This window comes from Carcharodon carcharias, chromosome 19, assembly GCF_017639515.1.
Source record: "Carcharodon carcharias isolate sCarCar2 chromosome 19, sCarCar2.pri, whole genome shotgun sequence".
NCBI classification, from domain to species: Eukaryota; Metazoa; Chordata; class Chondrichthyes; order Lamniformes; family Lamnidae; genus Carcharodon; species Carcharodon carcharias.
The window spans coordinates 23,945,687-23,970,895 of record NC_054485.1 but is presented as its reverse complement, the minus strand read 5'-3'; the positions used below and the strand labels follow the sequence as shown (position 1 = coordinate 23,970,895).

At 45.2% G+C, this 25,209-nt stretch overlaps 1 protein-coding gene across 1 annotated transcript in view; it reads left to right on the top strand.

Annotated features, from left to right (window-relative positions):
- Positions 1–25,209, top strand: part of LOC121291173 (taste receptor type 1 member 1-like) — a 56,052-nt gene that overhangs the window by 15,292 nt on the left and 15,551 nt on the right. The window contains exons 5-7 of the mRNA XM_041212264.1: positions 4,579–4,715; positions 5,604–5,933; positions 7,300–7,416. Of these exons, the coding sequence (XP_041068198.1) occupies positions 4,579–4,715; positions 5,604–5,933; positions 7,300–7,416 (584 nt within the window). The remainder of the gene's footprint in view (positions 1–4,578; positions 4,716–5,603; positions 5,934–7,299; positions 7,417–25,209) is intronic.

Genomic DNA, 25,209 nt, shown 5'->3' with positions numbered 1-25,209 from the left:
GACTGGGGATGGAATATGGGATCTTCCTGTTCCGTGTGTGGGACTGAATAAAAGTTCTTTGTGAAGCCTTTTCATACCTGGTTTTTGTAAAGCGTTCTGAACTGCTAAAGATTAAATAAGCCACTAATGAGGTTTAGCAATCTATTTTGGTTTATGTTTGAGAAAGTAGAGACTCATGATTTTTTACACCAAGTCTTTTGATTTTTAAGTTTGTCAGTTGTTTTATTGTTTGAATTTTAACCTAAAAACAGCATTTATGAGTCAGGTGGGGGAGTTAAAGTCTGAAAAAAAACATTTCCTGACTCACACTACTCCTAATCTGCCCGTTTCCAGTTTTGCCTGAAATGGGAGGGGCAGCAGACGATGAACCTGATCTAAGGAGGCAGATTGGCAATTTAATTATAACATTGAGGGCGTGGGTCTCATTCTCATTCTGTTTTTCAACTTTAACTATGGTTGTCCAGGTTTCCTGATGTAAAGAAAATATTTTTTCCAGTATTACTGTGGGATACTATGAAGCAGGCTTGTGGGGGCTGTGTGCATGTTTTGTGTGTGAGTGTGTGTTTGTGTGTGTGACTAATTTAATTAAACTGAAGACAAAAACTGCAAGGTTTAAATCATCAAAGAAATTAGGTGTAAAAGCAGGCATGTTGAAGTAGAGATTGATGAGCTAAGATTGGATCCCAGTAGATACAGCCTGAATAGAAATTTACATTAGGAAATAAACGAGGAGTTAATTTTGAGCTGTTAAATTTCAAAGAGACAGAAAGGAAGTTTTACAACTGGTAAAGACCATAAATAAAGTAAAGTTATTAAGTTTATTTTTCCATAAAGACAACATGAAAGATTTTTAGATTTTGGGAAAGGTAACTTTCGAAAGAAGGTTAAGAACAATGGGCTTAAAAATAAAAGGGAAGAAAATATATTTAAGGAAAGATTGAAAGCTGTATGAACTGTGTGTGACCAAATGAGATCTTGAAGAATGGGCTGTGTGAAGACATGCTGTGAAAAAGCCACCCCAGAGAAGGGTTAACTTGTTCCAGAAAGCAAGGTTTTGTTACAAGCCTTGGATTTCCATTGCCCAGTGAAAGGGAGAGAGAAGCTTGTGAAATACCTCCCAAATAGCATTAGTGTGTGCCTTGCTGGATGATTTATAGATTAAGAATCTATAGAGGCTGCTGCCTGAAAAAAGGTGTTTATTTGTGAGTCTAGCTTCTTTTGGGAAATATTATAAGACTAAATTTAACTATGTAATTGTAATCTTGTGTGATTAAGTTTTCCTTTCTTTTGTTAATAAATGTTTTAATTTAATATTTAAAAATACCCAAAAGCAGTAGTGGAATCTTTACTTCTGACTTCAGTGCACATACCTTCTCCTAATAAATACAAATTGCAAAATCACTGTGATAGGCGGACAAGGTTTCCCTTTGGGATTTGGTCTACCCAGCAAATACCACCTGCCATATCATAACATTGAGTATTGAGGAAACTGGCAGTTTCATCGAAGCGAGGACATAGTAGATTCAGCAGATAAGTGCCTTCACACCTACCTGCTGGATGCAGGTACCTGCCTGAGGAACTTCAGCAACTGGGCACCCCCACTCCAATGATCTTCCCCCTGAGGCCTCTAATAACCGTCATATCCGAGCCCTCAATCCTCACCGTCCCCCAACATAAAGGATCAGCACTTCACCAATCCCTTCATGGGATCTGCGCCCAACTCTCCACCCTGCCTTCCCCCTGCTCCCCCCAATTAACTCGCTGGGATTGGAACCTCATCCCTCCCAAACTTGATCATCACCACCTAACTGATCCAGTCTCCGGGATCGACTTCCCCTCCCCCACTCCAATTGATCCCCTCCCCCATCTCAATCCACTCCATCCCCCACCTCAATCGACCTATCCCACGCAGACCTCCTACAGTCTTCGCCAACAGATTCCCCTTCCAGCTGGAAGCTAAGCCTGTCAATCAGGCTAGCTTCTGAATGGGAAACTGATCAGTGACGTCATGTTAAACTAAACATGGTGAATTAAAACTCCACAGTGCATGGGAGAATCCTGACTTCCTTCACCTCTGGAACTCCCCCTTCAACACTTGGTGGGTCGTAAACATTCAACCCCCATGTGGTGGCATGTCTGAAACTTGCGCTTATGCAGTACCTCATTATGTCAAAATGTCCTACAGCTATTCACACAGGAAATTGCTTTGGAGCATGGTCACTGTTACAAAGGCAAATAGAGCAACCATTCTGTGCTAGCTACATGCAGCGAGCTGCACAAGAAGATCATCTATCTTGAGGTGTTTTTTTCTTGATCAGTTGCTATGGTCTGGAATACACTGCCTGAAAGGGTGGTGGAAGCAGATGCAATAGTAACTTTCAAAAGGTAATTGGATAAATCCAGTTTGGAAATCCGAAATCTGAAAACGCAAGTTGCCCAGAATTTTTTTGAGAAAGACCCACAATTCACAGACCAGTCACTTATGGCACTGCAACAAATGGCAAAATGGTGACTGTGGTGGCCTTTATAGTTATTCTAATGGTCCTGCTTCTACTGAAGATAAGAATATCAGCCTTTGGATGTTTCAGAGGGAAGACTGCAGGAGAGTGAGACAAGGTGGATGACAGAAGGAGAAATGTCAGCTAATTAGGTAGGAATTAAAATTAAAAATCTATGTCTTTCACACTGGTAGTGTAATGCCAATCTTTCTGGGAAAGGAAATTGTTTTTAGTTTTTTTAATTGAATGTTTGGTATATTGTCATTACCCTCTCCCTTGTAGTACTACTGTTGGTAGTACTAATCCTGGGTCACTTGGAATCACCTGTTCCCTTGACATCACTGACATTTCATGTCAATCATTCTCTGGTGCATACAACCTGGTGGATTTTACAAAAGTCTCAGCCCCTTGATGTACTATGGCAGGAGGGTCTTAGACTGTGGCCTTTCCATTTAGCCTTTGCGGTGACTGCCCCAATCCCTCAGCAGGTGGTTCTGGACTTTGGAATGTTCCACTTGGTTGTGGGCAGCTTTTTACACTGGAAGACCACCTGGTTTAAGGCATACCAAAGAGCGCTTTTCACTGAGTTGATGGTCCTCTAGCAGCAGTTGATGTTCGTCTCGGTGTGCGTCCCTGGGAGCAGCTCGTGGAGCACAGAGTCCTGTGTTACTGAGCTGTTCAGGATGAACTGCAACAAAAACCACTGTATCTCTTCTAAACCTTCCCAGCTTAATAAAGCTACCTATCCCAAATGGTTTTTTTAACAGCTTCTCAACTTGTCCTGCCAACCTCAAAGATACATCCCCAGATCTCTTTGTCCCTAGACTATCACGAGGGAGATAAACTGGTGCCTGCGGAGGAACGTAAGACGGGAATAAAAAGATACATTTTCGCCTGCTACCATGGGAAGAATTTTCCCATCAGCGAGCGGGGGCGGGGCCCACTCACCGACGCTAAAAGTGACGCGCAGTGATGTCGGGCGTGCATCCTGATTTCACTGCGCGTCATTTAGATTGTCAGTTCGGCAGGTGTGAAGCTGTGTCGGCTGTGTGCCCGCCAAACCGTCGAAGGCTTATTAAGGCCATTAATAAAGTAATTAAAGTTGCTAAGAATGCTGCCTGTCCAACCTTAAGGTTGGCGGGCAGACGAAAAGCCCAGGCGGCATTCACATTTTTCATGAAGCCTCACCCAGGGGCGGGAAGAGGTTTCATGAAGGGTTTATTAATTAAACAAAAATTTTTGAAAAAATTAATGGATATGCCTCAGCTCATGTGACAGTTTCACATGAGGGGACACATCCTTAAAAAATTTTTTCACCTTTATTAAATTTTCCAGAACTTAAATTAATCTCCCTGAGGCACCTTCGTGATTTTCAGGCCCCAACTCAGGGAATCCTCCCCCACCTACACTGCTCAGCCTTAATTGGTCCACCCACGTAAAAGAATGAGAGACAATCTCATTAAAATGTATAAGATTCTGAAGGGATTGATAGGGTAGATACTTAGCTATTATTTCTGCTGGCCGGGGAATCTAAAACGCGGGGGCACAGTCTCCGGATAAGGGGCCGATCATTTAGGACTGAGATGAGGAGAAATTATTTCCCCCAGAGGGTTGTGAATCTTCAGAATTCCCTACCCCAGAGGGTTGTGGATGTTCCATTGTTGAATACATTTAAGACCGGGATAGACAGATTTTTGGTCTCTCAGGGAATTAAGAGATATGGAGAACAGGCAGGAAATTGGAGCTGAAGCCCAAAATTAGCCATGATTGTATTGAATGGTGGAGCAGGCTCAATGGCCTATATGGTTTACCTTGCTCCTACTTCTTGAATTTTTCTGCTTGTCCTAAAGATGGTACCTCCAGCAACACAGCCCTCTTTCAGTATGGCACTGAAAGTATAAACTGGGGCTGGGATTTTCCAGCCCTGCCCGCCACTGGGATCTTCTGGTCTTGCCGAAAGTCAATGGATTTTTGGCTGGCCTGCAGCATCCCCCACGGTGGGTCCCAAAACAGTAGGGCCGGAAAAAACCTAGACTAGGTCTTTCAGTGAGATTTGACCTCAACCACCTGACTCGGGCAGCCATGTGACCAATGGAATCTCAAATGCTGTGGATTATCTTGTGGAAATTCAGAAGCAGAATGACATTGCACAGCAGAAATGTGAATCCAAAACCAATCTAAAGGCAGATGTGATCTGTGATTCAGAATCCATGGCAGGTATTTGCGGATCCCAGTTAAGTCACTTTATTTGGGAAGAATGAAAGACTTACATTCCTACAGCACCTTTGACAACTTCCGGATCTGGCAAAGCACTCCTTAGACAATTAAATAGTTTTGAAATTATTCACAGTTGTAATTTGCACACAGCAAGACCCCACAAGCAACAATCTGATAATGACAAGATGTTTTGTTTTTGGTGATAAGTATTGACCAAGACACCAACTCGGATGAAGCTATTGAGAGAACTCACCAGCTCTTCTTTGAATAATGCCAGGAGATTTTTACTTCCACCAGAGGAGGCAGATAAAGCCTCTATTAAATATTGCATCCAAAGGACAGCACCTCCAACAGTGCAGCACTTCCTCAGTACTGCACTAGATTTTTGTGCTCAAGTCTCTGCAATGGGTCTTGAACGTAGAACCTGCTGACTGAAAGGCAAGAGTGCTAGCCATTGAGACATGGCTGACAAACAAGGGAAAACTACAGCTTAAATTATTCTTGCAGCTTGGTGTGTTGATTTATTAAAATAGTTGATATAAATGAAGCTGGGAAAATTAGGCAGTGACTCTCTTTGAAGTATCTCATTCATAATCAGAAGCACTGCATGAAAGGTATGTTTGGGTGACTGTTTAGTCAAAAGCCAAATCTCTCCGGGAGTATGCAGACCCACCAGATCACGACTATGAGGAGGTTCTTTTCAACTATCTGCATGTAAATTCCACTCATATCAGAAACTCTAGAATTCATTGTCTAGACATACGCATGAAGGGTAGCCATTCAGGTCTGGTCCTGAAAGACTGTTGTACAAGCATTAAGAAAATGTATGGTGGTGCAAAGGCAGTGTAGAAATAGTATGTAGACTGACTCACAGTTTCTCTATTTCAGGAAATGGAAATCTCGCCTGCCCGCTGACTGTAGTCTACCCACGAAATAAGTTGATACGTACTGTGGGAGACAGTCTAACACTGAACTGTACAGTTAAATTCTGCGCTGATCAAGCACAAGAACCTGTGGTGCACTGGTGCATGTTGGAGGCAGGCAGTTGTCAGCCCGTGCCTCCAAACAGGACAAATTCCAATCATGACAAAGAAAGCAGCATATTTGTCAGCTACACGATCGCCTACCTGAACTTCAGTGACAGTGGCATATTCCGATGTGAAGCTTTGCAAGGAATTATGAAAGCAATAGGCAATTCCATTGTTTTAAATGTGACTGGTAATTATTGAATATGCCTCATTTATAAATCTACGAGTATACACAACATAGGTCTTCCTCTTCCTTCCCCAAGTTGGTTTCTCTTAATGGAGGAGAAACCAATGAGTAGGAGTGTTCTACTCTGGGTTCAGCTTTGAACAGAAGTTCCTCAGGATACACTGAAGGTACATTGTTTGAAAGAGTGAATAGGCTCAGGTAAATATCACCCGGGGAATGTTGCAGGCACAGCCAGTGTACACTAATATAGCATGAGAATTAGATATAACTCTGATAATCTAAACTCACTGCACCCACACCAACATGACTGTCTTCTAGAGCCCCCAGTTGACCTTTCGGTTTTAACACAGTTAACCCTTAGGAAGCATTTTAGTCATTGTGGACTTCTTTATTAGACTTCTGTCTCTCTCCTTTCCAAACCTGCAGCTTCTCTCCAACCTCAGATTGTCTAGTAACTCTTTCTCACTCGACTTGCTTTTTTGCATTATCTTCAAATGAAATATTTGGTTTTCTTCTCCAGATGCCCGTGTAATTTTCCATTCCTCTTTATTGATTTTTCAATTTTATTTCAATTTGGTTTCTTGATGTTTTCCTTCAGTTTGCCCATTTTTCCTGCGATACATTTTCTCTATTGTCCTTACTGAACATCATTAGTTATTTTTAACTTTGTCTTAAGCCTGGTTTTGTGAATATGTTAGATGCCTGATAGGACATCCGTGTACAGGAAAACTAGTTGTACATTGTGCAGTGAAGCCCAGTCCAGGGTCAAGGCTGGGGAGTTTCATGTATAAGTCTTACTTGTTTTTTTCATCCCTAATTCTAATAGCTATTCCCAGCTCATTGAAGCCATCTGACTCCCCTATGTAGGACCTGAAAGGAGTTTGAACAGGGTCAAGTCAGGGTCCAAGTGCACATTGACCCACAGTGCAAAATTAGCCTGAGTCAGTGCTGATTGACAATTGAATGCAGAGAGGTGAACAGAATGGGGACCAGTTCTGAGGCGGGCTTAAGCACATCATTAGGAAAGAGTACAAGGTACTTTACTCTAAGCCTGCTATACCTGACATGGCAGCAGTGCTTAACATTGACACTGGGTGCCTGCAATGGAAACCATCACATTCCCCAGGACCAATATTCCTTGAGATCAATGGGATGGTTTGGATAGTGCCTGTTGATAAGATCAGTCATAGCCTATATCATTGAGTCTACATCAGAGAGGCACACAGAGAATAGTACGTGCAATGTAACTCGTAAAGAGTAGAAATTGATCACATAACATGGAGCTGACAAAATCACGCGAGTATTATATTGTTATATATTGTTCAAGTGCTGTATGGATTGCTGCTCATGCATTGTGTGTGTTTTGCAGAGGCTCCAGATGTTCCAGTAATACCAGTAGAACATGCTGACAACACTTATAATTGGTACTATTTGGTTTTGCTGCCTTTATTCGTGGTGATAGTCTGTGTCATACTATATTGTCGAGGTAAGCACCAGCACAAAGGAGAGGAGAGGCACTTATTCATCATCATTACCAGAAACATATATCTCATATTTTGCTACATGCAATGATGCTACTTGTGATTTTCTTTTGAAGAGAGGCGACGATCGGCACAGAAGGGACAAAGACCCCAAGAAAAGGTAAATGAGGTGACATGAGAGTCATCATTCAAAGTAAAATGCTCCTAAGAACATATAAATGTAAGAAATAGGAGCATGGGTTTGTCATTCAGCCACTTAAGACTGCTCCACCATTCAATAAGATCAAGACTGATTCACTTCCTTGCCTTTTCCCTTGATTCTCTTAGTTTCCAACAGTCTATCGATCTTAGTCTTGAATATACACAATGACTGAGCATCCACAGCCCTCTGGTAAGAGAACTCCAAAGTCTTACAAAACTCTCAGTGAAGAAATTTTCTCTCATCTCAGTCCTAGGTGCTAATCCCTATTCTGAGTCTGTGACACCATATTAGAATCTCCAGTAGTGGGGGAGGTGGGGGCAGGGGCGTGAAACAGCCTCTCAGCATCTAACTCAATGATGGCTCAATGGATTAATGGGCTCCTCATCGTGACACTGAGTCCTGAAGGTCCAGAAAATCCTGGGTTTGGCCAGCAGTTTGTGTTGCATTAGCTGTTGCATCAGCCAATGGCGATTGATAGGTTGGTTAATGCATTTTGGCCCAGCATCCTGGGCTATGGAGAGGAAACACCATCCAACGTTCCTGCTCTTGATCATTATCCCATGACTTCACCTCAAAGTACACTTGTTGCAGACCAAATGAGGACAGCAGCAGGTTCACATGGTGGAGAAGCAGTCTGTGCCCATTGTCCATCCAGCATGATTGGGCCCCTTGCGGAGTGGGGCAACTAAATCAGAATTCACCAGATGCAGTAATAAACAGTTTCAGGTGTAGCTCAATGGGTAACACACTGACCTAAGTTAGAAATTTACAAGTTCACCTTCAAATCCAGAGGCTGTGTTGCAGTATGAGGGGAATGCTGCACTTTTGGGGTGGGGTGGGGGTGACTGTTCTTTCAGAGGAGATGCCACCAATGTGCTATTTTGAGGAAGAGCAGATAAGTCCTTTCCAGTGTTTGACCAATGCTTAACTCTCAACCAACACCTAAAGAGACAGCTTGTTGTGGGCAAATTGGCTGCTGAGTTCCCTACATTAAACAATGACTGCACTTCTAAAGTATTTCATTGGCTGTAAAGCACTTTGGATGTCCAAAGGTCAGGAAAGACACTGGGTGGAATCGTCCAGATTTGCACGAATGCGGTAGTGGGTGAGAGAAAGGACGTTTTGCCCACTGACTCCAATGGCAGGTTTTCACACCATATTGTCCCATTCTCAGTTTCATTGACAGACTTCATAAGTCCTCCCCCTGCATCACACACCTCCCCTCCCACCCCTGCCCCATTAGCAGTTCAGCTGCATACAGCCGGCCCACGAGTGATTCTGGAGGGAGAAGTGTGTGTGGGGCAGGGCCTATCGGAGCCTCGTGCAAGCACTCTCCCACACACATGGATCCTTCCTCCATCACACTCATCTCAATGTCCTGAGCATTTTCAATACTGCCTGCTGGGGTTCTCCTTCAGTTGTCCATCTGAGCTGACCTGCACCTCTACCCACACACTGAGCACACTCCCATGCAGCACCTGTTCATGCCCAACACGAGGCTCCTCTCACTTTCGATTTTGGAAGATGGTTATCGTGAAGTATGTCTTCAGCTCCCCTGTCCTTTCCCCTCCCCCAGCCCCCCATGTCCTTTCCCCCATCTCCTGGCATCACCTGCTACCTCCCCAACGTCACCTAGAATCCTTTTCTTTCCGGGATGTCCAGGTGAATGTGCACGTTCCCTAACTTCCCAAGGATCCCACCCCCTTTCACATTGATTTCCCCGACCTCCTGCTACCCACTGGAGGGGCCATGTCTGTATCCAAGTCCCCACCAACCACTCTCGCTGTCCCTTCTACTGCTACTGTTGCACCCTCACCCTCCACCCTACCAGCTCACCCTGCCCTCTCTCATTCTCACCATTCTCTCTGACCTCGCCCACCCTCATTTCGTTTCCCAGGAGGCAGTCATCAACTCCACAGAGCCCTCCCTTTCACCTTCCTCCATCTAGACTCCTTCCCCCTTTGAACTCCTTCCTCCCCCTGGACTCCTTCCACCCCCTAGACTCCTCCCATCCTCTGAACTGCTTCCTCCTTCCAGACTCCTTCCCCCCTCCGAACTCCTTCCCCCTCCGAACTCCTTCCCTTACACCTTTTTCTGTCCTTACACCTACCTCCTCAGTTGTTGCATTCTTGCCAGTTACATCCTACACCCCCATATACTTCCCTCTACCACCCCCAACCTCACCTCTACCTGACACCATCGTTTCCTACTCCCGACCTCACCCCACTCCCTGGTACACCTTCCTCTCCCAGTCAAACCTAGACCTTCATCTCCCACCCCGCCCCCCGGTACATCTTCCTCTCCTACTCACAGCTGGACCTTCCTCTCCACCACCTCGCTGATCATCCATAGCAGACTGTCGCGAACACACTGAAGTCCTGAAGCAGACCCCCAACAGCCCCCTTCTATCTTCCTTGAGCTGCTTCACAGCGGAGCCATGTCCATGAGAATCCACCCAGCATGCCATGGGCATTCCTCCAGTGTACTGTTGCTGTCGAGCTCCAGCATCTTCTGCTCCTTGGATGTCCACGATGTGAGCAAGACCCTGACAGTAAGTCCCGACTTCTGCACGTCACACTTGTTCTGCACCAGTGTGCTTTCCCAATGGCGTAGGCGGTAAATTTGCTGCGGGGGGATGATTCCAGTGCGCTTTTAATTAGATGTAGATGTATTAAAATGACATTCCCGACATGCGGCAGCAGGAAAGGCAGCCCGCCATTGACGGGTAGAGCGGACGATCGCAAACTGGTTTCATGACTGCATGAAACCAATTTTTGGCCTTCCCGCCATATTGTCCATTCACGCCCGCCATGACGCTCGACGCCAATGAGGATGGAAAATTCCACCCGCTGTATAAATGCAAATCCATTCTTTCTTAGAAGTTGCCGGGCACTAACGAAAGCTTCAAACTATAGATTCTGCACCCACACTGTGGTACCCTTATATTAATAAATCCTATCACTCCACCAAGTTCTAATAAGCATGTCACAATCATTCATCACTCATGAAAATTGTCACACATCTCGGCATGCAGTATCCTAGATCGTCAATCCCTCTGGGGGCCGGTCGCGTCTGCTTCCGGGCCTATCGATTGCGTGCGCCCGACGAGCGCAAGATTCAGTTCAAGGAGTCTGTAAAGCGATATAGATAGGGTAAGTGAATGGGTAAAACTTTGGCAGATGGAGTATAATGTGGGAAAATGTGAACTTGTTCACTTTGGCAGAAAGAATAGAAGAGCAGCATATTATTTAAATGGAGAGAGATTGCAGAACTCTGTGGTACAGAGGGATCTGGGGTGTCCTGGTAGATGCATCACAAAAAGTCAGTATGCAGTTCACTCGTCCAATTCCTGGGATGGAGGGGTTATCTTATGAGGAAATGTTGGACAGGTTGGCTGTGTATCCACTGGAGTTTAGAAGAATGACAGGTGAAGGCGTTGTGGTATTGTTGCCAGACTAGTAATCAAGAGATCCAGGGTAATACTCCGGGGGCACAGGTTCAAATCTTGCCATGGCAGATGGCCAGACAGACCCAGCAGAGGTGGCGGAACAGTGCTATACAGTCAGGAGGGAGTTGCCATGGGAGTCCTCAATATTGACTCCAAACCACATGAAGCCTCGTGTCTTCAGGTCAAACATGGGCAAGGAAACCGCCTGCTGATTACCACGTACCGCCCTCCCTCAGCTGAAGAATCAGTGCCCCTCCATGTTGAACATCATTTGGAGGAAGCAATAAGGGTGGCAAGGGCACAGAATGTACTCTGGGTGGGTGCCTTCAATGCCCATCACCAAAAGTGGCTTGGTAGCACCACTACTGACCGAGCTGGCTGAGTCCTAAATGACATAGCTGCTAGACTGGGTCAGCAGCAGGTGGTGAGGGAAAACATACCTGACGCCATCCTCATCAACCTGTCTGCCGCAGATATATCTGTCCATGACAGTATTGGAAGGAGTGATCACCGCACAGTTGTCATGGAGACGAATTCCGGCTTTACTTTGAGGATACCCTCCATCGTGTTGTGTTGCACTACCACCGTGCTAAATGGGATAGATTTCGAGCAGATCTAGCAACTCAAGACCGGGCATCAATGAGGCACTGTGGGCCATCAGTAGTAGCAGAATTGCACTTGAACACAATCTGTAACCTCATGGCCCGGCATATCCTCTGATCAACCGTGGTTCAATGAAGAATGCAGGAGGGCATGCCAGGAGCAGCACCAGGCATACCTAAAAATAAGGTGTCAACCTGCTGAAGCTATAACACAGGACTACTTGCATGCCAAACAGCATGAGCAGCAAATGATAGTCAGAGCTAAGTGATTCCACAACTCAGTTTGGGTTCCATCGGGGTCACTCATCTCCTGACCTCATTCCAACCTTGATTCAAACATGGACAAAAGTTCTGAACTCCTGAGGTGAGGTGAGAGTAACTGCCTTTGACGTCAAGGCCGCCTTTGAACAAGTGTGGCATCAAGGAGCCCTAGCAAAACTGGGGTCAATGGGAATCAGGGAGGAAACTCTCCAGTGGTTGGAGTCATACCCAGCACAAAGGAAGATGATTGTGGTTGTTGGAGGTCAGTCATCCCAGCATCCCAGGGCATCACTGCAGGAGTTCCTCAGGGTAGTCCTTGGCCCAACCATCTTCAGCTGCTTCATCAATGACCTTCCTTCCATCATAACATGAGAAGTGGGGATGTTCGCTGATGATTGCACAATGTTCAGCATAATTCTCAACTCCTCAGATACTGAAGCATTCTATGTCTAAATGCAGCAAGACCTGAACAAGACCTTGGGCTGACAAACAGCACGTAACATTCTTGCCACAGAAGTGCCAGGCAATGGCCATCTCTAACAAGAGAGAATCTAACCGTCACCCGTTGACATTCAAAGGCATTGCCATCACTGATTCCCTAACTATCAGTATCCTGGGGATTACCATTGAGCAGAAACTGAACTGGACCAGCTAATGGCTAAAAGAGCAGTTCAGTAGCCAGGAATTGTGAGAAGGGTAACTCACCTCCTGACTCCCCAAAGCCTGCCCACCATCTACAAGGCAAAAGTCAGGAGTGTGTTGGAATACTCTCCACTTGCCTGGATGAGTGCAGCTTCCACAACACTCAAGCAGCTTAACTCCATCCAGGACAAAGCAGTCTGCTTGATTGGCACCACATCCACAAACATTCACTCCCTCCACCACCAACACACAGTAGCAGCAGTGTGTACCATCTAAAAAAAAATACACAGCAGGAATTCACCAAGGCTCCTTAGACAGCACCTTCCAAATCCATGACAGCTACCAATTAGTAGGACAAAGGCAGCAGATAGATGGGAACACCATCAACTGGAAGTCCCCCTCCAAGCCACTCACCATTCTGACTTGGAACCATATCACCGTTTCTTCACTGTCACTGGGTCAAAATCCTGGAACTCCCTAACAGCACTGTGGGCGTACCTACACCACGTGGACTGTAGCGGCTCAAGAAGGCAGCTCAACACCACCTTCTCAAGGGCCACTAGAGATGGGCAATAAACGCTGGTCCAACCAGCGAAACAAACATCCCGTGAATGAATAAAAAAATCTTATTGAAACATATAAGATTCTGATCTGAGGGGGCTTGACAGGGTGGAGACTGAAAGGATGGACTGGATTTTCACCCTTGAGGCGGGTAGGGGGAGTTGAGAAAATTCCTGTCTCCCCATGACTGTTTTGGGAGAAAGTGCCCGTAAGGATGAGATTTTCATTGTGGGGCTGGTGGGTGCAAATTACAGTTGGGCTGGCCACCCTGGGACAGAGTTCAGAGGCAGCCACAGGGGCTGCCAAGTGCCGAGGCAGGGTTTTTAAAAGGCCCGCCTCTGTGCTGTGGACTTTACCAAGTAAAAATAAAAACAGAGCTCTCCAGCGCTCACCTCTCACATCCTCTCAGCCCCCACATATTCTACCTGACACATTCACACCCTCCATCTACCCTAATGGCTGCTCATACCCCAATGCCAAGCTATGGCACTTCCATGGCCACTCACCCACTATGCACTGGATAGAACTGATTAAATCTATAGCAACAATAGTATGTGTAAAAAATAAAGCTTTAAAAAAGTCAATTATTCATAGTTTCCCACTTTCTTGAAAAAAAGTCCTTTTACTGCAGACCAATAAAAGTGTCAATCATCCTTTAAAATATCAATATCAGAAACTGCAAACACTTGTAACATCTTTATCTTATGCAAATAAACATTGTGAATTGTCTGAAGGGATCAGAGAGCCAGAGCTGTCAAGCAAGCAATATTTTCCTAGGTGTCAGCTGTTTCAACAAGCTAATGGATATATGGGCTCTCAGCCAAGCCTCATTGTGTATTAGCAGAGATTTAGGATCTGATAAATAAGAATCAATTTTGCATTTACAGTTCAATTGCAAGCTTGCACTGAAAGTCCCATAAAAGAAAGAAAGAATTTTCATTTATACAGTGCCTTTCATAAACTCAGGATATCCCAATGTGTTTTACAGACAATGGAGTACTTTTGAACTTTAGACACTATTGTAATGTAACAACTGCAGCAGCCAGTTGACACGTAACAGGCTCCTAAAACAGCAATGTGATAATGATGAAATTAACCTGTTTTTGTGATGTTGGTCGAAGGATAAATGTTTAATATCAAGTATTAACTGGAGAGATGAACCATTAGAGAGAGGCTAAGGATCATTGTCATTGCTGGACATTTTACAGAAAGCAATTGAATCCTAATAATGTATAAATCCACCCTGTGTATGATTGAATAACAATAGGTGTATGTTTGGTTCTTTACAGAATGTTACTGCAGCTTCCACATCACCCAATGTCACAATGGTTACCAAGCTTTCTTCTATGACTGACACAACTGACCTATGCCCAATGGTGGCACATGTAAATAAGAGACGCATGGAGCCCTTTTATGTAAATGAGACATTTCCCATAATTGAACAACGTGAACAGCCTATTTATGTAAATGACATTCCCAACCAATACTGAGTCTTGGTTATTTGGAGATTGGTGATGGCAATTGATGATCTTGTCAAGAATTCCTCTTCCACCTAATGTTTTTCCCTGTTGCCCAACTTTCTCTTGACCCAGAAGCTTGGGGGTTCAAGTCCCACTTCAGAGGCTTAAGCATATATTCTAGGCTGACACTCCTAGTGCAATACTGAGAGAGTGCTGCACTGTTGGAAGTGCCATTCTATGGGTGACACATTAAGCAAAGGCCTTCTCTCTCCTTCCAGATGGACATAAAAGATCCAGCATTATGATTTTGAAGAAGAGCAGGAGAGCAAATGGGAGCTTGCAGTGTGCAAATTTGTTACCCTTCAGACCCTTAAAGCCACCAGCTATTCAATGAGATTGTGGTTGATGTATGTCCTAATTCCATTTACCTTGCCTCCACATGCTTTAATACCTTTGGCTCTCTATCTTGGGGCCCACAATCATTTTGCAAATAAGGTTAAATATGGAAATTGCATGTTATCAGCACTTAGGTTTCTGGTGGATTTAAAAGTGCAAACCGGGAAAGCATAAAGATGGGAAGGAGGAGGCTAGTGTGGAGAATAAACACCACCACAGACCAGTTGGGCCAAATGGCCTGTTTCTGTACTGTAATTTCTATGTAATTCTATGTGGAGAAGATCATGAATCAATCACAGTGACTGGCACAGAGATACCCTGTGCTACACGGTTAGGCACAGGTTACATGACCGATTATTTTACAAATTAGAGAACTCAGAAGAGAATTGGAACTCAATACGCTAATCTCTGTAATGTCCTTCCATTTCATTCAGTGGATCCTAGCCTGAAGCTTTTGAGACCGTTTCTGGAGCAAAATTTATCAAATCTAGGTAGCGAAATTTGAGTTGGAATCTGTATCTACTGGGTCACTGTCCCTTTAAGACCATCTTCAAAAGCTCCAATGTTAACTTCTCCAATGTGACCCCCCCTTGCTCAATGTGACATCACAGCTACAGGCAGGACCAATGTTCCCTTCAATGTTATTTTGGAATGCGAAGGTGATTTATTTAAGTGTCCAGACCTAGCTTTTGCGCAGTTGTGCACACGTGGGGGAAGAATTTGTAGCTCGTTGGACAGGCGCATGCCCGACCTGACTGATCGTAAAATGACGCGCAATGATGCCAGACGAGCATCCCGAAGTCATCAGGCGCTCACATGATATTTCGGTCAGCGGGCACGCACCGGAGTCGGCAGCGCTCCCGCCGACAATTAAAAGGCCATTCAAAAAGTAATTGAAAGAAATTTTTCGCTGCTCATCCAACCTTATGGTTGACGGGCAGGCGAAAAGGACAAGCGACCTTTGCATTTTTTAGGAAACCTCATCCACGGGTGGGATGCGGTTTCAAACATATAATAAACATTTTAAAATGTACTTAATGACATGTCCCTGCTCATGTGACAGGGTCACATGAGGGGACATGGTTTATAACATTTTAGAAATCTTTAATTTTGATGTTGAAAAATGTTCGTCTCCCTGAGGCAGTTCTGTGCCTCAAGGAGATTTTCAAGTGTGCACCCGCGCACATGCACAAAGTTCACTCTCACCCTCCAGTCCATCCCACGCAGGCAGCACTGAGCGCTGGCACTCACGTCTCACGCTGGGCAGGCCTTAATTGGCCTGCCAGTGTGAAATTATAGTCCGGCCCCGAATGCGGGCGGCGGTCGGCTTCCAGACCCCCCCAAGCCCACCCCCACCGTGCCCACCCGATGAGGGAAAAATTGTCCCCATGGTAAAGTAACGGGGACAAGTTGTGCGTATCCTACAAGGGGACCTTTCAGTTGTTGTGTGGCCAATTGGCTACACAGCTTACAGGAGATACTGGATGGAACCGAGGTTCTGTTAATTCCATCAAATGTAAACCCAATGAGTGCGATCTGACAGACTGATTATGGTTGGGCAAGAAACAACAATGCAAACAATAAATCATAGAATCTTGCAGCACACAAAGAGGTCATTCAGCCTATCATGCTTGTGTCAGCTCTTTGAAAGAGCTATCCAATTAATTCCAATGCTGCAGCTCTTTCCTCATAACTCTGTAAATGTTCTCTTTTTCAAGTATTCCCTTTTGAAAGTTACTAGTGAAAATGCTTCCACCACTCTTTCAGGGAGTGTATTCCAGAACATAACAGGTCGCTGCAACAAATAAATTAGAACCATAGAACACTACAGCACAGAAAAACAGGCCATTCGGCCCTTCTAGTCTGTGCCGAAATATTATTCTGCTAGTCCCATTGACCCGCACCCAGTCCATAACCCTCCAGCCCTCTCCCATCCATGTATCTATCCAATTTATTCTTAAAACTTAAGAGTGAGCCCACATTTACCACGTCAGATGGCAGCTCGTTCCACACTCTCACCACTCTGAGTGAAGAAGTTCCCCCTAATGTTCCCCCTAAACCTTTCCCCTTTCACCCTAAAGCCATGTCCTCTCATGTTTATCTCTCCTAATCTAAATGGAAAGAGCCTACTCACATTTACTCTGTCTATACCCCTCATAATTTTGTAAACTTCTATCAAATCTCCCCTCATTCTTCTACGCTCCAAGGAATAAAGTCCTAACCTGTTTAATCTTTCCCTGTAACTCAACTCCTGAAGACCCGGCAACAACCTAGTAAATCTTCTCTGCACGCTTTCAATCTTACTGATACCCTTCCTGTAGTTAGGCGACCAGAACTGCACACAATACTCCAAAGTTGGCCTCACCAATGTTTTATACAACCTCACTATAACATCCCAACTCCTATACTCAATACTTTGATTTATGAAGGCCAGTATGCCAAAAGCTTTCTTTACAACCCTGAATACCTGTGACACCACTTTCAGGGAATTATGTATCTGAACTCCCAGATCGCTTTGTTCCTCCACACTCCTTAACTAGCCTCTGGTCTTTTGACAATTATCTTAAATCTGTGACCTCTGGTTACTAACCATTCTAGCAATGGAAACAGTTTCTCCCTCTACAATCCATCAAAACCTCTCATGATTTTGAACACCTTTACTAAATCTCTCCTTAGCCTTTTCTGTTTACAGGAGAATAATCTCTACTTCTTTAGTTTCACTGCATAACTGCAGTCCCTGACCTCTGGTTTTACTCTGGTAGACTGATCTGTATACTTTCTAAAACTGCGGTATCCTTCCAAAAGTGCTATGCCCCAAGTTGGGCAAAATGCAATACAGGATTATTTTCATCCACTTCTTCAGCTGAAGGTGCTAGTGTGAAACCCCAGATCTCCCTGTGGAGTGGATGCCCAGTATCATGACATGGGTGCTTACCTCTGTAATCCAAATTACATCGTCCCCGGGATTTGGAACGCAGAGATCACTCGGTTCAATCTGTCTTGTTTCTATTTTTTAATGATGCACACAGGCATTGTAGCTGAGCTATCTTTATTGATAACACATTTTCCTAACATGAACACATATCTGCAGTATCTGTGCTCTATAAAGACAGGCTTCAATGTGTGGAATCTGACTTTTGACCCCCAGGTCACGTGACCCTGTATATAGTACAGAGTAATGTACAGCGTCTAATACTGGAGTCCACAATCACAATCAGCTATTATCATGACACCGCCCAGCGCACATCTGGCAGCACAGTGACCCATCCAGAATCTCCAGGCTCAGATTGATAAAGTGAATCCCATAACTTTATTCCTGTTTTAAGGTCAGAAGTTTGCCCATGTGGGAAACATCTAAGGTATCTCCACATATCCAAGATCAATTGTATAATTTAATGGACTATGTATCTCATAAATATTATTGTAATTAATGTAGCTCATTGCTCGCTATTCTTGTTCTGTTCATTACCTTTACTGTTTATCAATAAAAATGATTTAAATATTTTCTATTAGTGATGTGATCAGCAAATAATCTAGTGAGACTTTCTAACCAGGTTAAGATTCAAGACCACAACTCTGTGTCAATGTGCATATATTATTATGATACAGCCGGTGGTAAAGGCTGACTTGTTCAAATCCCAGAGGGAAACTTGAAACAACTGTCATAACCCATTTTTTCAATTTGTATGTTTTGAGATGTAAGCTTTGAATTCAGTAGTAATAAGACCACCAAGTCTCAAGAGAGTTTTATAAAACTAAATTGAATATTTATTAATATAAGAAAGATTGTAAACACATACATATGTCTCAGAATTACTACTATAATAACTACAAAAATCCCCTAATTAATCTGACTCTCAGTTACATCTTTGTTAAGGCAACAGTAAAACTCATAGATTTAACAGGCACCTGGCAAAGCATGCCCTGGACAGTCACATACAAAATGAGTTTCTTTCAGCTCTGGATCCTTGTATACTGACTTGAGGCTTTTAGGCTGGAGGTTTCTTGCACTTGTTGGATCTCAAAATACCTCTCCCTTACCCACAATCTCCTTTCTCCTTTATACATATCTTTGTCTTTGAATGTAAATTTTCCATTGTATCACTAGGCTTTTAACTTTACCTCTTCTAACAATAACATCCTTTCATCCCACCAATTTTATTAATAGGCTGAAAAAAATAAACACATTGCTTGACGTCTTCCAGCTAGGTGTAAGATTTCACCTGCAGTCTTGAATAGTTTCTTTTAACAAATGCAAATTGACACTTTACCTTCTACCTTCTTTTATGTTTATCTAATTAACATCTCAAAATTACTATATATCAAAGCACCCAGACTAGCTGGCTTTAATCCAATTAAGACGCACACATGCACACACATAGACACAGACCCCACTAAAGCTCTATTTTAAAATAATTTCCAATAACATTATTATATCTTCTTGACAGTAGGAACATGTCAAAAACAACTGTTCAAAGTCATTGGTTTCTGGACACCGTTTTCCATTGATAGCTTCTATCCTCAATTCTGAATCTTGGTAAGGGGGGGAATGCTTCTGTTTTGGATAGAAGTCCCATGTGCAGGTGACAGGATCCAGCCTGAACTCTACAGACCAAATTTTAACGTGCTCAAAGCCCATTCACTTCACAGAATTAAAATCAGGCCCCCTGTTCGCATTTGGCCTGCAATTCAGAGGCTGATTCACTGTGTTGCCTCCAATAAAAAGAAAGAAGTTGCAGTTATAGCACCTTTCATGACCTCAGGACATTGAAATGCTTTACAGTTAATAAAGTACTTTCGAAGTGCAGTCATTGTTATAATGTAGGTGACAGCCAATTTGATCCCAGCAAACTCCCACAACTAGCAATGTGATAATGACTAGGTAATCTGCTTTTTTAGTGATGTTGGTTAAGAGATAAAATTGTTCAGGATACCAGGAAGAACTCCTCTGTTCTGCATAAAATAGCACCATGGGACTTTTTAGTTCCCCTTGAGAGGCAGACAGGGCCTCAGTTTAACATCTCATTTGAAAGATGGCATTTCCAACAGAGCAGCACTCCCTCAGTACTACACTGTACTGTCAGCCTGGACTTTGTGCTTAAGTCTCTAGAATGGGACTCAAGCTCACCATCTCTCTGAGCTAAAAGCGCTCACTGAGTCATAGCTGATGCCAGTTTTAAACACCTCCCTACAGAGCTGGATAAACTCTTCTAGAATATGATTCTAATAACAAAAGTGGAGGTTCCAGTTGGAATACTTCCTCCAAAGTACACGGCTGCAGTCAGATGCTTTGACTAATGAGTCCCACCTGTGTTTGTGGCTAGGAAACCTTCCCACATCAAGCAGAATAGATGCAATAAGGGGTCATGACCTGTGTGACGAAAGCAGTCACAATTGGATTTGTTCAAACCATTGTTTCAGCCCCAGTTGGAGAGAGAAATAGGCTGCCATTTCAGCAAGGTCACATTTCCCCATTATTCTATCCTTAATTTCAGAACATGACGGGTTGGGTGGAAGGGATGTCTCGGCTGTGATGCCTGCCATGGTCAATGATGTTCAGTGCCCAGCCTCAGGCTTGGAGGATTAGCTGTGTAACTGAAGGTCTGAGGAACTGTGCCTAAGCACAGGAGAGAAAGCTAGAAAATAAAACACAGTGGAATTATGGACAGGGGGGTGGATGAATTTTGAAAGGAGCATATTGACTGATGTTAGGAAGACACAACTCACTAGCCCAAAACGCTGAATGTGCTACTTGCTTCAAACTGCTGCGGCTTGGATGATTCTCACATTTTGTTACTTTCTGTTGACCGTAAAATCTAACCATTTGAATACTAGTGAATGGAGCTCTACGTTGCGAACTCTGTTGACCCTACAGCACCAACAACTTACATTGCACCTGTAACATAGTACAACTGTTGCAAGACATTACAAAATAGTGATTAGAAAGTGGTTAGAAAACAAAATTTGACCCCAAGCCACATAAAGATTTGCTGGGCAACATTTCCCCCTGCACCACTGCACCCCCCGCCCCCCCACCACCGCAACCCCACCCCACACCCCCACCCGACCCCCCCGTCGGGGAAATGGCGTGCCGCCATTTTACTTGAGTGGGCCAATTAAGGCCCGCCCAGCACGACGTGTGTCAGGAAGGGGACACTCCCTGTGCGGGCGGAGGGGTAGGGTTTCCCTCAGCTGGGAGTGCGCTCTTTCACAGATCTCCCTGAGGCGAAGTGCTGCCTCAGGGAGATTGGCTCTGATTTAAATCTTTGGATAAAGATTAGAAGAAAATTTCCCAGCCATGTCCCCTCACGTGACACTGTCACATGAGTTGGGACATGTCCATAACCTTTATTGTAAAATATTCTGCATTTTTTAAATCGCTCCTGAAACCTCATCCTGCCCGTGGATGAAGTTTTGTGTGTTTTCACCAGCTCCCCCTGGGCTCCCGGCCTGCCCGTCAACATTAAGTTTGGACAGGCAGGTCCTTTAATGAGTTCAGCTGATTTTTTTAATGGCCTTAATAGGCCGTTGACAAGTCGGCAGGCGCGCCCGCCGAACTGACAATCTAAATGACGCGGGGTAACGTTGGGATGCACTCCCGATGTCACCCCGCATCATTTCAGGTGTTGGCATGCGGGTCCCGCCCCCCCCGCCCCAACTGGTCAACCGGAAGATGCTGACCATTAGGACAGCCTTGGTCAAAGGCATAGCTAAGGAGCACATTACAGGGGGAAAGACACATAGACCAAGATTTTCTGGTCGTTGGGCAGGTTCAACGCCCGTGATCGGGCCCCGACATGGATTTCACGCTGGCTGGCTGATTAATGGCCAGCCTCAGCGTGAAACACGCACTGAGCGTTGCCTGGATGGGGGGGGGGGGTAACAGGACCACGGGCGCTGATGTTGGCGCATGCACGCCGATATGCACAGTAAAAGCTCCCTGAGGCACAGAGCTGCCTCAAGGAGCTGAAGATTTTTATCAATATTAATAGAGAATTTTAAAATAATGAAAACATGCCCCCTCATGTGACTCTGTCACACGAGCAGGGACGTGTAAAACATGAGTGCATGAAGTTATTTTTTTTAATCATTGGATGAAACCTCATCCCGCCTGTGGATGAGGTTTCGCCAAAATTGAAAAGGCTGCTTGGCCTTTTCGTGCACCCGCCAAGCAAACGGATGGACGGGCAGCGAAGAATTCAAGTCAACTTGTTCCTTGAGGGCCTTAATAGGCCGCTTAATTGTCGGTGGGCGCGCTGCCGACTCCCGTGCACGCCCGCTGACCAGAATATCGCGGGAGTGTGTGATGACATTGAGACGCTCGCCCAACGTCATCGCATGTCATTTTACGCTCGTTTGGGTCAGTCGGCGCTCGCCCATTGAGTGCAATGTTCTGCCCATAGAGAGGCAGAATGACTTTATGGAGGGGGGGGTGTGGGGATTCCAGAGCTTAGGCTCCAGGCAGCTGAAAGCATAGATCCTGGCAGGAAATGGAATTGTGAGTCAGGTCTGCCTGTTCTATGTCACTGTGGGTACTTAATATATTTTACCAGCAGAGAGCTAATGGTATGAAATTATTGCTTCCTGTTGTAATCTGGAACTGAGTGACAGACATTCTCCACCCTTGCTCACAACCACCCTCCTTTACAATTTCCTTGGAAAAGGAAATAATTAATCAGCCAAACGGAATGGTAGGCAGGTGTTCAGCTTTGCATAGGTAAACACAGGTAAGGTGAGGAGCCTTATACAAACTCAAATTCAAATCTGATTCCAGGCTTTTAGTCGGCTGAATTACCCATCCCTCCAGCACTATGTTGAATTAAAATAAAATTTAAATTAAAGTTAAAATAAGGGGTACAATTCATAAGGGGGTGTAGGAGCAGTGGCACCTGGGTGTATATGTGCATAGGAGATGGCAGGGCAGGTGGAGACCAGTTAATAAAGCATACAGAACCCTGGGCTTTAAACATGCAACTGCTGACCCCAGGGAACATTGAGGAGCTCAAGAGGGATTACAAAGGTTGGAGAACCGCGAAAACCCACTTTGAGTCCCTGACACACTGGTGGGAAGCGATCAAGGGAAACATCAAGAGGTTTTTCATCCTCAAAGGCATCCAGAAAGCTAGAAAGGAACAGAGGGAAATTTCCTGACTCCAGAAAAACATGCAGAACCTGCTCTGGCTGCAGTCGATGGGGGTCGATGTCAAGGAGGAACTCCAAGGGGTGAAGAGCCAGCAAGCCTTGCTCTTTGCCTCGGAGGCCTCCAAGATCATCTTCCATTCCAGAGTCCGCTCCATGGAGCAGGATGAGACGTGCTCACGTTTCTTCTTCCAAAAGGTACACAGAGAGAGCTCTGTGATCAGCAGCCTGAAGGAAGAAGATGGCTCAGTAAAGTCATCACAGTCCGACATTTTGAGGATCAGCAAATCCTTTTATGCTGGATTGCATGACATGAAGCCCACAGACTGCACGTCCTCCCAATCCTTCCTGTCGTCAATCACGGAGGTCTTAGCCGACAGTACACGGGAGAGCCTGGACAGAGTGCTAACTCCTGACGAACTGTATAAGGCTCTTGAGTCCTTCGAGATGAGTAAAACTCCCGGAAGCGACGGCTTGCCGTCGGAGTTGTATTCGGCTCTGTGGGACTGGATCGGCCCAGACCTGCTAGAAGTGTACGAGAGTATGCTCCTGGCCGGCAGTATGTCAGAATCCATGAGGAAAGGCATTATCACCCTCATCTACAAGCACAAGGGGGAAAGGGAGGAAATTAGAAATTGGCGACCCATTTCACTGTTGAATGTGGACTATAAGATTCTGTCCAAGGTCATCGCCAAACGGGTCAAATCCACTCTGGAATTGGTGATCCACCCTGACCAGACCTGCACTGTGCCGGGCAGGAAGATCTCTGACAGCCTTGCGCTGCTCAGGGATACGATTGCCTATGTACAGGACAGGGGTGTGGATACCTGCCTCATCAGCCTGGATCAGGAGAAGGCCTTTGACAGAATATCGCACACCTATATGGTGGATGTGCTCTCCAAAATGGGGATTGGGGAGGGAATTTGCAATTGGATCCAACTGCTCTACACTAACATCAGTAGCGCAATCTCAATCAATGGGTGGGAATCAGATAGCTTTCCTATTAAATCTGGAGTCAGGCAGGGCTGCCCTCTCTCCCCTGTCCTGTGTGTGTGTTGCATAGAACCCTTTGCTGAGTCCATCAGGAAGAATCCGGGCATAAGAGGAGTGACAATCCCAGGCAGACTGATCCACATCTGCGACCAGTTCGAACTGGCCTTGGGAGCCAAGGTAAAGCCTGAATGGTTCGGAGGGACCGGGGCCTGTGTTAGAAACTGGAAGGAGCGAGTGTCTTTGGTGAAAAGAAAACTGGGCACGTGGGAGCGACGCTCCCTTTCCATTGCGGGTAAGAACCTGGTCATCAGGTGTGAGGCACTCTCGCTGTTGCTGTACGTGGCGCAGGTCTGGCCCATTCCACACTCCTGTGTGGTGGTGATCACCTGAGCCATCTTCTGCTTTATCTGGAGGTCGAAAATGGATCATGTCCGCAGGGACACGATGTACAAGCCTCTAGATAAAGGGGGAAAAAACGTGCCCAACATCGCCCTCATACTGATGGCCATCTTTGTGTGTGGCTGCATCAAGCTGTGCGTAGACTCTCGGTATGCAAACACTAAGTGTCACTACATGCTGAGGTTCTACCTGTCCCTGGTGTTACGAAGGATGGGTCTGGCCACACTGCCGCAGAACGCTCCAAGTAGTTGGACCGTGCTGTACCACCTGTCCCTCATGGAAAAATTTATGCAGAGAAACAGCTTTGACCACAAGTCCATCAGGCAGTGGTCGGCACGTAATGTCCTAGAGGACCTGCGGGAAAAGGGGATGGTGGATCCTGTCGGATGGTTCCCCAAGCAGACTGTCAAAGTCATTTGGCAGAATGCCTCATCGCCAGAACTGTCCAACATGCACCAAGACATAGCTTGGCTGGTGGTGAGAAAGGTCCTCCCCATCAGATCTTTCCAACACGCCAGGAGTCTCACCTCCTCTGCACGTTGCCCTCGAGGTGGCTGTGGTGGGGACGAAACCATTGTTCACCTCCTTGTGGATTGTGCCTTTGCAAAGAAGGTCCGGAGAGAGATGCAATGGTTTCTGTCAAGGTTTATCCCAAGCGGTTCTGTGACACAGGACTCCGTGATCTACGGGCTGTT